This window comes from Chenopodium album, chromosome 10 (assembly GCF_948465745.1).
Source record: "Chenopodium album chromosome 10, dcCheAlbu1.1, whole genome shotgun sequence".
In the NCBI taxonomy this organism is placed as follows: domain Eukaryota; kingdom Viridiplantae; phylum Streptophyta; class Magnoliopsida; order Caryophyllales; family Amaranthaceae; genus Chenopodium; species Chenopodium album.
The window spans coordinates 897,741-908,839 of NC_137843.1; the positions used below are offsets into that span (position 1 = coordinate 897,741).

General features: G+C 36.5%; 3 protein-coding genes across 4 annotated transcripts; 2 read left to right on the forward strand and 1 right to left on the reverse strand.

The window, feature by feature from the left end:
- Positions 1-57: 57 nt before the first annotated feature.
- LOC145561837 (AP-3 complex subunit sigma-like) lies at positions 58-4,463 on the reverse strand. Its single transcript, XM_081621957.1, has 7 exons — positions 4,251-4,463; positions 4,086-4,128; positions 3,923-3,984; positions 1,275-1,371; positions 956-1,026; positions 417-508; positions 58-297 (listed from the first exon to the last, which is right to left on the reverse strand). The coding sequence occupies exons 1-7, from the start codon at positions 4,317-4,319 to the stop codon at positions 234-236; spliced, it is 498 nt and encodes a 165-aa protein (XP_081478083.1). The 5' UTR covers positions 4,320-4,463; the 3' UTR covers positions 58-233.
- Positions 4,464-5,341: 878 nt separating this feature from the next.
- Positions 5,342-9,440, forward strand: LOC145563018 (large ribosomal subunit protein uL2mz, N-terminal part-like). Of its 2 annotated transcripts, XM_081623426.1 has the most exons (4): positions 5,342-5,410; positions 5,512-5,599; positions 5,958-6,732; positions 9,036-9,440. In XM_081623426.1, the coding sequence occupies exons 2-3, from the start codon at positions 5,533-5,535 to the stop codon at positions 6,716-6,718; spliced, it is 828 nt and encodes a 275-aa protein (XP_081479552.1). In that variant the 5' UTR covers positions 5,342-5,410; positions 5,512-5,532; the 3' UTR covers positions 6,719-6,732; positions 9,036-9,440. The 2 variants fall into 2 exon arrangements, with proteins under 2 accessions (XP_081479552.1, XP_081479553.1); XM_081623427.1 differs by lacking the exon at positions 5,342-5,410 and having other exon boundaries at positions 5,417-5,599.
- Positions 9,441-10,158: 718 nt separating this feature from the next.
- Positions 10,159-11,098, forward strand: LOC145561839 (uncharacterized). Its single transcript, XM_081621959.1, has one exon. The coding sequence runs from the start codon at positions 10,210-10,212 to the stop codon at positions 11,014-11,016; it is 807 nt and encodes a 268-aa protein (XP_081478085.1). The 5' UTR covers positions 10,159-10,209; the 3' UTR covers positions 11,017-11,098.
- The last annotated feature ends 1 nt before the right edge of the window (position 11,099 follows it).

Below are 11,099 nucleotides of genomic sequence, written 5' to 3' on the forward strand. Positions count from 1 at the left end.
TTTTAGTCCGTATAATTTAAGCTCGTAGCATAGTTTCTATACAATACAACCACAAAATAAAACAAGTAATAACACTATTAAGCACTTGTTAAACATCTCGAAGAGAGAGTCCACTGGCAAAGAGGCCACATAACAAGTTATCACTTTCAGTCAGGGTGGCACAACATTAACGTTCTGTTAGAACTTGGACATTGAATAAAGTAGATTTGCTAAATCATCAGAAGCTCACACTTTCACCTCCGCCAGGTAGAAACTGACTTTGGGACAAAACTGTTGATGGTAGAAGATGCTTCTAACCTGCATTGATGCAGCAGATCAGTTAACCTATATTTCATTTCAAAATAGATGAGCGATCTTTCTATTTTCCTTTATATAGGAGGTGTGGAAGCAAGGGGTATGCCGTGTGTGTAGCCTACCTTGAAATTTCTTCAACAGCTCGGATAACCTCTGCAGAGTTAGTTTCTAATACTTGGCCTCCAAAAATAATCTCATCTACAATAGTATGAAGCTGCAAAGTCAAAGGTAAGAACATGAATCAGTGCCACACTATAGGATGTCTTTTGCTATGCAACCTAGTTTATGAAAATTATCAGAGAGACTCAAAAACAACATAAACAATACGGAGTATTCAACAATAGACTGCAAATTTAGTCCCTCCATCTACCCCCCAAGTGATGGGGGTTCGATTCCTCATCCAATCCCCCCCATTCCTGTGATAGGGTGGGGTGTCCACCCTGTATCTTACCGTAAAAAATACGAAGTAAATAAATAAATAAAAATAGACTGCAAATTTACCATTACTTTGATTTGCTTTAATATGGAGTAAACAACTGGTTTAAAGCAAAAGAATACATTGACAGAATGATAGTAACAATAGCTCCAGATAATTAACAGTGCAAAAGAGATTGAATTATCAACAAAACTGTAAATTAGGTATTACACAGATTAGTACTACCTTGCCATAATTGAACACTATGTCAAGCTCACAGACATTCTTGAAGCATTTGTCCAAAGTTTCAACAAAAACTGTAAGACAATACCAAGTTTCAATATAGCAAGTGAATTGAAAGAGAGACGTTGATAGAAAGAAAAATATGGAATGGCAAGGAAATTTCAAATTGAGTATTGGCTAAAATGCAGCAAACATGCACAGAACTCTTAGAGCATGACATTAATAATAAAAAATAGCTCCAAGGAAAGTTCAAAATGAAAAAAGGGATCAAGATTCAAGGGGAATGAAGTTTTATTTTGTCACTAGGGAGGGAAAAACATACCTTGTATTAAATCTAGCATTGCTAGCTCATTTTCAGCACTGTCATACACAAATACAAAGTAAAGGGTTGCATAATGCTTGTATACAAGTCGAGAATCCTGCAAATGAGAAAGCATCAGATTAAAGGATAATAATGGAGCAATAATGTTATGTGCCAATGCATCAAACACAAATTAGATAGTTCAAGACTAGAAAGGAATGTATATGGTTTAGGTGAATTACAGGGGGGGGGGGGGGGGGGTAGATATCACATGTGTACAAAGAAATTTCTGGGGCTTATAGATTTATGAAGTCCAGGAGAAGGGGTGGTGGTGGGGGGGGTAGATATCACATGTGTACAAAGAAAATTTCTGAGGCTTATAGATTTATGAAGTCCAGGAGAAGGAGAATGCAAATTTTGCATAGAACTCTTACATGTGGCAGTCTTATTTCCAAAGACCCAAATTACAAAGTTGCAGCCAGTTGAAGGCTTTCATTGGGTGTATACAAGCTAGTAGATAGCAGTTGGCGAAACATACTGCAGCTCTGAAGATAAAAGGTTATAGTCTAACACTGTCACCCAGTTACTACTCTCTGTACCTTAAGAAGTAGAGCGGTGACATCAAAAGTTAAGCCATATATATTGGTGACATCAAAAGATCTACGCCATCTTCTTCTGGTTACATTATCACTCAATATATATTTTCCGAAGAACTTTCAAAGAATGGGCTGAATAATTACTAATCTTGTGCCGCAGGGAGTATTTCTGATCCGCATCAGTGGCGGAGCCAGGATTTCTAATCCGGGGGGACAAATTTCGGAGGTTTAATGTTTCGACAAAAATCTCAAGGAAAAAGAAAAATCACAGAAATTGTTTAATATTTATTTGAAATCGTATACAACAAGTATTCCTACATGGCAAAAGAGGAGTAAAAATGTTCATCGTATTTTAAGAAAATTATCCGACAAATGAATAAATGTTTGTTTGTAAACACCAATTCCAAGTTATGTAATCCAATAATTGATAAATAAAAATCTATTACCTTATCATAATGTTAAATAATTAGTCTTTAAACAATTTGATGATAAATATATATGGAGGGATTTGGAGTACATTCGAAAAAAATAAACACAACTTAAAACAATAAAAGTAGGATTAAGAAAAAAAAACTGTGCAAGCGTTAGATATAGGATTCGAACCTAGAATCAAGAGTAAACATTATTCCCAACTCAACCATCAAACCATTTTCTTCTTTGCGTCATTAACTGCATGGGTAATTTATTTATACTTCGTACATTATTACATAATTGTTTTAAAGCAAAAATATATATATATATATATATATATAGAAAATGGGGAGACAGCTGTCCCCCCATGTTTTAATGTGGCTCCGCCACTGATCCGCATTATAACATAAGTATGGTATGCAAAATGGAATTCCTGTCAAACATCAACTATCCTTAGTCTCCTTACTGAATTCAAACTCTCAAGTCGATACATAATCTCCTACAGAACAATATCTGCAAGCTAAATGTCAAGTTCTTGGATACATTAGAGGCACCATTGGTCTAGAAATTCTGCTCAATGGCTTGAATGAATTTACTCTGCAAGTATACAATGAATTTGACTGGGTTAAAGTGTTCAGATACCAATTAGTTATGTTGGGCAAATCTCCAATCGATAGGAATTTCAATAAAACAACTACTATCTCATAGTCATCACTAGTCTCTAGATCAGAGGTTATTATAGAGCCAAGTCTAAAGTTGCTTCAGAGATTGTATGGTGCGTTAATAGTTGAAACCAGTCACACTTCATTGAGGCAATCAATGTGCCTGGTGCATAGCCAAATCCCTGCACATTAACATTTGTTCCATAATACATGGACTCAATTCAGCTGATATATCTTCCTATAAGGTCCGACTAAAATGATCCTTTCATCCATACTAGGATTGGTTTTTGAATCCTTCAGCTTAAGAAAGGAGTTGATGAATACAGCGTATGCAACACAAGCTTCACAAAACAATACAACAGATTCAAGCAACCTTGACGGTACATCAGCAAGGGTTAATATTTAGGAGAAGTCAAACTATGTTATGTTAAGAGCATGATCGAATGATCTTTAACGCAACTTGAAAGGTAATTCCTGTCTCGTTACTGTGCTAAGATTATTATCTAACTTATTAAGCAATCTCACCTTCTTATATTCTACCAATACTCCAATAGTATAGACTTAATCCTTTTCTCTATATATATATATTGCACACATCCTAGCACTGGAGCTCAAGCGAAGTCAGCAGAGATGCAGCGAAGTCAACAAATTCTACACATTATTCTTATAAGAACTATACGCAAGAGTCGAAGACTGAAACCGCGACTCCGAAAAAGAAGCTCTAACAAGTGTTACAACAATAAAACTAAAAATACATACGAAGATAACAAAAAATCGGCAGCATAGAAACATTAATTTAGGTCAATTAACACAGAAACATAGGTTTGATGGTTAAATCCATAGATTAAGACTGGATAGATCAAATTTCACTAAAAAAAACGACAACGAAGAAATTAACACTAAATTAATGATCAAAGATGAACAACAGAACATCAAAGATCAAGAAATTTGCAAATTTATTAATGCAAAATTGAAGCAGCGGAGATAATTAAACACATACCGGACCAAAAATGGAATCAACATTGACGAAATTGCTGACATTATCAGGCCTGTTGCACAATACTACATCAAATAATTACCAGAAATTACAAATTCGTCGATTTCAAAGTAAAATCTATTACAATTGATTATGAAAATGAGAGGAATTAGAGAGAGAAGAGAACCTGAGTAGAGAGTACGAATCAGCTCCTGCTGTTTATCTGGAGGCTTTGAGAAAAAAATGGCAAAATTAATTTGCAGATAACATCAATTTGATGATATATAATCAATTTGATTTCTGTGGAAAATGAATGATGCGAAGCAGATGATTAAGGAAGATGGAAAAATACCTTAGAATCGTAGAATTTTGTGAGGCGAGGTTTTCCCTGAGTGTTCATCACTATCACCGCCTTTATCATTTTTTGATTTTAAAGTGAAACTCCAAATTATGATTTGATTTGATCTACTTCTTCTCTAAACTCGGCTCTTTCCTGTATGTTATACATTTATACGACCAATTTGTATTTAGTACCCCTACACGTTGTTCATTGTTGAGTACTTGAGAGAGCCACAATTTATAAGGCTATACGTATAGTTGGAGAGGATTTCACTAAAGTAAGTTAAAAGACAAACGAATTACTAATTAAGGTTTAACTCACTTGGTAAGACTCTAGAGCTCGGACAAGTAACTCTTATTCACATAATGACATTGATATGGTTGAGTACTCCCTTCGTTTTTTTTTTTTATTATTTGCATCACTTTTCTTTTTAGGGTGTTTTTTTTTAAATGCATCACTTCTATATTTGGTAACTTTATACTATATTTTATTATTTCTCTCTCTTACTTTAAATTTCACTCAACTTATTTTATCATTTCTTTCTCTTCCATAGTCCCCACTAAAATAATAAAATATCTATCATTTCTCACATACTTTCTCTTTCATGGTCCCCTTCTTACTTTTACTATAATAATTTATTCACCCACTCACAATATTATATTACTCTCCTAAAACTTTGTGCAATACAAAGTGATGCAAATAAAAAAAAACGGAGGGAGTACTAGCAAAGAAGCCAAAATTTTTAATCGAGTAACCGATACAAGCAAAATATTTATACAACCTCGACACATAGCCACATAGGTTGATTTATTTAGGTTTTTTTGACATTTAATCTACGACTAGATGGGTCAAAACTCAAAAATCTACCCGACTGACTTGACTAGAAACTGATTCGAAAAATATAAAATTCAAATATGAACTTATTTGGGCACAATAATTTTATCTATCTCAATATTTAAAATAGACGTATTCAACTAGACTCGACTTCATCGAACCTGACCCGAACACCTAAATTGACACGAGTTCGATCAAATGAGCCGAAATTGGTACCGGCCTTCTGATAATGGGCTGGACCAAAAATGTGGATTAAATCAATATACAGAGAAAAAATAGAGTGCATTACGGTGCGTTTAGTAGTGTCGTCGTCAATTGAAGGGGTTTTTCTCCCAGAGGTTCTTCTCTTTCCCTCTTCTCCTGCATATCATCGATTTCATTTGTTTGAAGTTGCAAATTCATCATTTTATTTAAACCCTAAATATTTTAAATTGTTTAGATTAAAATTAAGTGAGAAATCATGAAGTGGAACAATGTAACGAAGCCCTTCAAGAAGCTATTAACATCCAATGGAGGATCTACAGCTGGTAATTTACTTCCCATTTCCATTGATTTATGCGGGTTTTACATTTTTAATTTTGGTTGAAGAACCTTATTTAATGTCTCGTATAATAATTGATTAAATGTTAGTTTCATGTTATAATGATTTGGGCTTTTCTCATAAAAATAAAGATAAAATGCTGAATTTTTAGTTTACTGCACTTTCTGTTGTGCAGTAGTATTAATCCTCCTCAGTACTGTAATCTTCCCTCAATTTACTCTCTTGAAAAAATTAAAGAAATTTAAGCTAATCTTGCAAATTTGTTTGATTAACCATACAGTAGTATTAATGATTGACTGGTGAGGTTATGTTGAAATTTATTGTGGGTACTTTGATTTAATAAGGGCGTAATTCTGCGGGGCGTATTACAATTTACCATCGAGGGGGTGGGGCAAAGCGATTGCAGCGAAAAATCGATTTGAAGAGGAGTACTTCTTCAATGGGTGTTGTAGAGCGGATTGATTATGATCCTAATCGCTCCTCTAGGCTTGCTTTAGTGAGATGGATTGAGGGGGTGCATCCAGCCAATCAAAGGAATGGTGATAAAGATTTTACTCCTCCGAAAAAGGTTATTGAACCTATCACAACAACGGTAGCTGGTCAGTTTCCGTTAGCGTGCCTGGCTCCTGGACTGTTACGCGGTAATGTAGGCTATAAGGAGGATGGGAGGAAAATAAGTAGTGTTAAGGATGTATTTGTTTCTGCCTTTGCATCTACGCGTGCAAAGGGAGAGTCTTTAACTAATATCCCACGAGCAGCTGTAGCCGGGGCAAAGCCAGCTATCTTTTCTCGTAAGACAGGAGAGGCAGTTGGTGAAGGTGAGAAGGAGTTTTCAGTTTTTGATGTCCAAAGGTGGAGGAAAGACAGTAGTCTTTGGGATCATAAGCTCAAGCGTAAAGCAGCTGTACCTTGGTTGAGTTTTGTCAATGAGGAGCCTGTGGGGCTTGCCAAAGCAGCTCAGAATGATAAGTCTTCTGGAAAGTCATCCAAGAATGTGCACATGGTTGATCGTGCACCACTCACATATATATTAGCAAGTGACAAACTGGAAGAAGGGAAGATTGTGATGAACTACGATTGGTCCACACGTCTTAACCGCAGCTGAAGTTTCCAAAATTTGTAAGCTCATCTTATGCTCAAGTACTTTTGTTGAATTTTGTGGGAGTTTGTTTGCTCTTTTTTTGTTTTGACTTTTAGTTGTTACTTCTCTATGATCTTTGTGCCCCCTACTCTGTAGCATGAAGCTGTTTTTGGGTTTCTTTGCTCATTAATGCGTTCAGTTTGTTGCTTAGGGATTGTGAATTACTGAATTTGATGCTGGCGTTGCACCATAGATAATATTGATTTTGTAGACATATTTTAGGGGGGATAGCCCAGTAATATTTCTCTAGATTCAGCTAGGTTTGAAATGAGCTGTGATAATTTTGTCTATCAATGAACTCCATCTAGTTGCAGTTTCTGTTTCTGTTTAGATTGTAAATTTCTTGGTTGCACACTAGTAATAAACTAATAACAGTATTTAGTTAGCTATTGTAGTTGCACTAGTAGGTAGCAATTTTTATCTAGCAGCTTAGCAAGATGGAATTTTTACTGGATTTTCCTTAAATCTAGTGCCCAAGAGATATGGGGCTTTTATATAGGTATAGAGAGTATTGTGCTAAATGCAATGATTATGTTAAAAGTATTTTGTGTAGCAATCAGCTGTAATGCCTCTTAAAGAAGTTCTCACCTTGGCCACCATAAAGAGGGGTTGATGTTCGTAGCCTTACCCCTTGGGATATCATACTTTACTGCATTTTATAATGGCAACCCCAAAAATTGAGCATATTTCACCGCTCTGACTGGTATTCTGATTCACTCCTGGAATCCTTTATTATTGTTAATGGCTCTTAGAAATTTTAGGGTGTTGATTGAAAACCTGCAATTACAAGATGTCGTCTTTGCCTTTAGACATGATCAGAGTAAGATGGTTCTGGGCACTAAGTAGGACTCTCAAGGACCTTCGAGAACCCCAGGAATTACCTAGGTGCATAATCTTGTCGGGTGGAAAAAATGATCTACGGAAGCCAAATTTGAAGGCTATATACACGAAATCAGAGTACTTTAGGAGATTTTGGGACCCGGTGTAAAAAATTCACAGAATAATATGGGATGCATCCTTAGGTCATATAATGTTGTTTAGGCCCATAGACAACCATTAGTCGGATACATGAAGGCCCCGAGGAAGCCTATAGTCAATACTCAATACAAGAGGTGTGTACCAAAACAGCCATACTTACTGTTTTAAGGCAAAGAGGGGGTTTCCAACCACTTAAATGGCCTCCCGGGGTGTTGTGGGGTCCATGAGAAATACCTCATCCTCTTTCTTTTCCGGTCTCGAAAAAGTCCTAAATTGTCCAAAACAGTGCTATAATACACAAAATCAAAGCAATTTCAGAGGTTTTGGGACCCGGTGTCAAAAAACCACGAGATACTAGGGGATACATTATGGGGTCATATAATGACGTTTAGAACCATATAGGATCATTATATGTTGTCATAAATGTTTCGGGTGGCCTTGAGTTAATGAAATAGGTGTAAGTTGTAAACGGGTAAATTGACCGTTTAAATGCAAATTGAATAGTTCCACCCACCTAAATGGACATCCAGAGTGTATTTGGGTCTACTGCATCTCGACAATTTTTTTTTTGGGTATAAAAAAGTCCAAAATTGTACAAAATTGAAGGCTATAATAATCCATGATTTCGGGGCCAATTTTGGAAACTTTTTCAAAAAATGAACTTAGTGCGTGGGGTGTGATCCTTGGGGTCATACTCTTGTTTAGAATGTTAAATTTTGGGTGCCCATTGTGCCAAATGCCTAAGCACCAGCATGTTGTAGTCAAGTAGAGAATCAACAAGCCCTAAAGTTGAGTTACAAGCCCTAAATCTGAAGTAACTCAACTTTAGGTATGGAACAAAACATCAGCTGATAGTATATGCAATACACTCAATACTCTGTATCAAATAGCATGCTTATAGTTCAATTATACTTTGGAATAAAGACATCATTTAATATAGAGTCTAGATAAGTCAAACAGTATGCTTAAAGCAATTGTGATCTTTTGCATTTGTGTTTGTATGGGTGTGCATGTGTGTCTGTATGTATTCATTTTTAAGACCCAACATCATTTCATAAGTTCACACACGGTCATTCGATGGTTTCAGTTTAGCTTTAAAAAATCACAAATTAAATCCTTTTCATTCCTTTTAAGGATTTTCTTCTTCTGCTGTTAGCCGACCCCACTTTTGGGATTAAGGCTTTGATTGATTGATTGATTGATTGATTGATTGCTGTTTTAGTATATATACTATATACCATTTGGATCTATATACCATCTGGATTTGATTAGAGATCTAAGAAATGACATCTTACAATTACAGGTACAAGATGGTGGAATGAATAAGTGGTTCAGAGGTGGAAAAGCATGTCTCAGAAGTTGAAGGTGATGCTGTAGGCGCCGCAATTAGCTTTGATGATGCCAAAAATTATACAATATCAATGCTACCACTAAACGTGGGTGCTGTCTGACTATGTTCAGATTTTTGTATTATGAATACCAATTAGACCTGAAGTATTGCAACTTGCTATTTTAAGTAGGGCTCTTTCCTTGTTCAACTTACTGCAGTACCGCCTCAGGAATTTTTGAATTGTTTTGTCACATTTAATGGGTTTACTCTCTGGAATCCGGAGGCATTTAATGGGTGATTACTGATTATTAATACAGTAATAGTCATCACTCATTAGGCTCCAATATCCTGCTGTGATGTAATTTTTATTTTTGTAAAGTTACAAGGCTTTGCTTACTTCCAGCTTGAACAACTCAATCAGAATGCATGGTGGTGTATAGATAGGGGATGCCTATCCAGAGTAGAAAGGGTATTTTTGCTTAAACATCCACATCCATCCTTCAGACTCTCACCTTACCCAAGTGGCCATCCTAAGTATCATGGATTCATGGGGTCCATGAAAAACACATCGTATAATATTCTTAATGATTCCAAATATGTTGACCAAAGGTTAAAATGAAAGCATGAAATATGACCATTTTCAAAAATTTTCTAGAATTTGTTTTGAAAATTCAATTAATGACTAGAGAATGCATTCCAGCATCATAAAATGCTTAATTTATAAATTTGAGGCAAATGAAAGCACCCATGTGAGCTCTCGAGCTTAATTTGTACCTTAAATTTGATACTACGTTGTACTTAATTGGAATACTTCAAATAATACGTAGTAAAAAATAATTTTTTTTTTTTTAAGAAAATATTTTTGATGTTGTAACTAGTTTGAGACAAAAGGATTAGATAAGATAAAATTTGCACACTTATTACTTCCATAATAGTCCCAATTTCAACCACTAATCAATTCCTTATTTAATTAATTTTGGAAGCTTCCATTCCATAAACAGAAAAGGAAGGGAAGAGGCAACCCTAGAACAGCTATGTACTACAACCTACTATTTGAGGAAAATCTACTCATTTCACTATTTTTCAGACAATGACATTCACTAACACAAACTGAAGGCGGCTACACTTCCTCTTTTATGCACTTCTAATGTCAACTTCTCAAACTCAAACCCAACTTAGTTCTTCTGATGAAGAAACTCACCCTCTCAAATCTCTCCTTTCTCATCCTACCAATCCCACCGACACCACTGGCCCACATTTCCGGCGACACCGCCTCAACTCCCTCAACACCGACGTCGTTAGCCGACAGCTTCCCTCAGAGGGATTATCCTTCCAGCTATGGCCTGCTGCCACCGCTCTTTTTTCTCTCCTCGACACACACCGCCTTCATTCCTACCTCCCCTTCCACCTTAACCGCCGCCTCCGTGTCCTCGAGCTTGGCTCGGGGACTGGCCTTGTTGGAATAACTGCAGCTGCAATCCTTGGTGCAGACGTGACTGTCACGGACCTCCCTCATGTGATCCCCAACCTCGAGTTCAACGTGTTGGCCAATGCTGAGATTATCTCGGCCAATGGCGGGGCCGTGGTTGCCACTCAGCTTAGCTGGGGGAATGTGGAACAAATGGAGGTGGTTGGTAAGGAGTATGATGTTATCCTGGGGTCTGATGTAGTGTATCATGATCACCTTTATGAGGCACTGTTGGATACGTTGAAGTACTTCATGGTAGGAGCAGAAAGAGAGGTGGTATTTTTGATGGCGCACCTTAAGAGGTGGAAGAAAGAGTCGGCATTCTTCAGGAAAGCTAGGAAGTTTTTTGCAGTGGATGTGATTCACCGCGATAATCCCTCTGATGGGAAGAGGGTTGGTGTTATCGTGTACCGCTTCATAGCCAAGCAACGCCCTTGTAATTCAGAGGCTAATGTTTCCAAGAAAAATTTGGAAAATGGTGTTTGAAAGTTGGGTTTCATTTTGTTAATTTCTTGTGAAACATGAAATAGCAACTAAGAAATTCTCAGGTATAATTAATAAAAAAAAAA

Excerpts from the sequence above, each read along its gene's own strand:
- LOC145561837 (XM_081621957.1), bottom strand. The coding sequence starts at position 4,319 with ATGATAAAGGCGGTGATAGTGATGAACACTCAGGGAAAACCTCGCCTC. Across the intron at positions 3,985-4,085 it reads GATTCGTACTCTCTACTCAG|TATTGTGCAACAGGCCTGAT; the intron begins GTTCTCTTCTCT and ends TATTTGATGTAG. Across the intron at positions 1,372-3,922 it reads TTGATTCCATTTTTGGTCCG|GATTCTCGACTTGTATACAA; the intron begins GTATGTGTTTAA and ends TCTCATTTGCAG.
- LOC145563018 (XM_081623426.1), top strand. The coding sequence starts at position 5,533 with ATGAAGTGGAACAATGTAACGAAGCCCTTCAAGAAGCTATTAACATCC. Across the intron at positions 5,600-5,957 it reads CAATGGAGGATCTACAGCTG|GGCGTAATTCTGCGGGGCGT; the intron begins GTAATTTACTTC and ends TGATTTAATAAG.
- LOC145561839 (XM_081621959.1), top strand. The coding sequence starts at position 10,210 with ATGTCAACTTCTCAAACTCAAACCCAACTTAGTTCTTCTGATGAAGAA.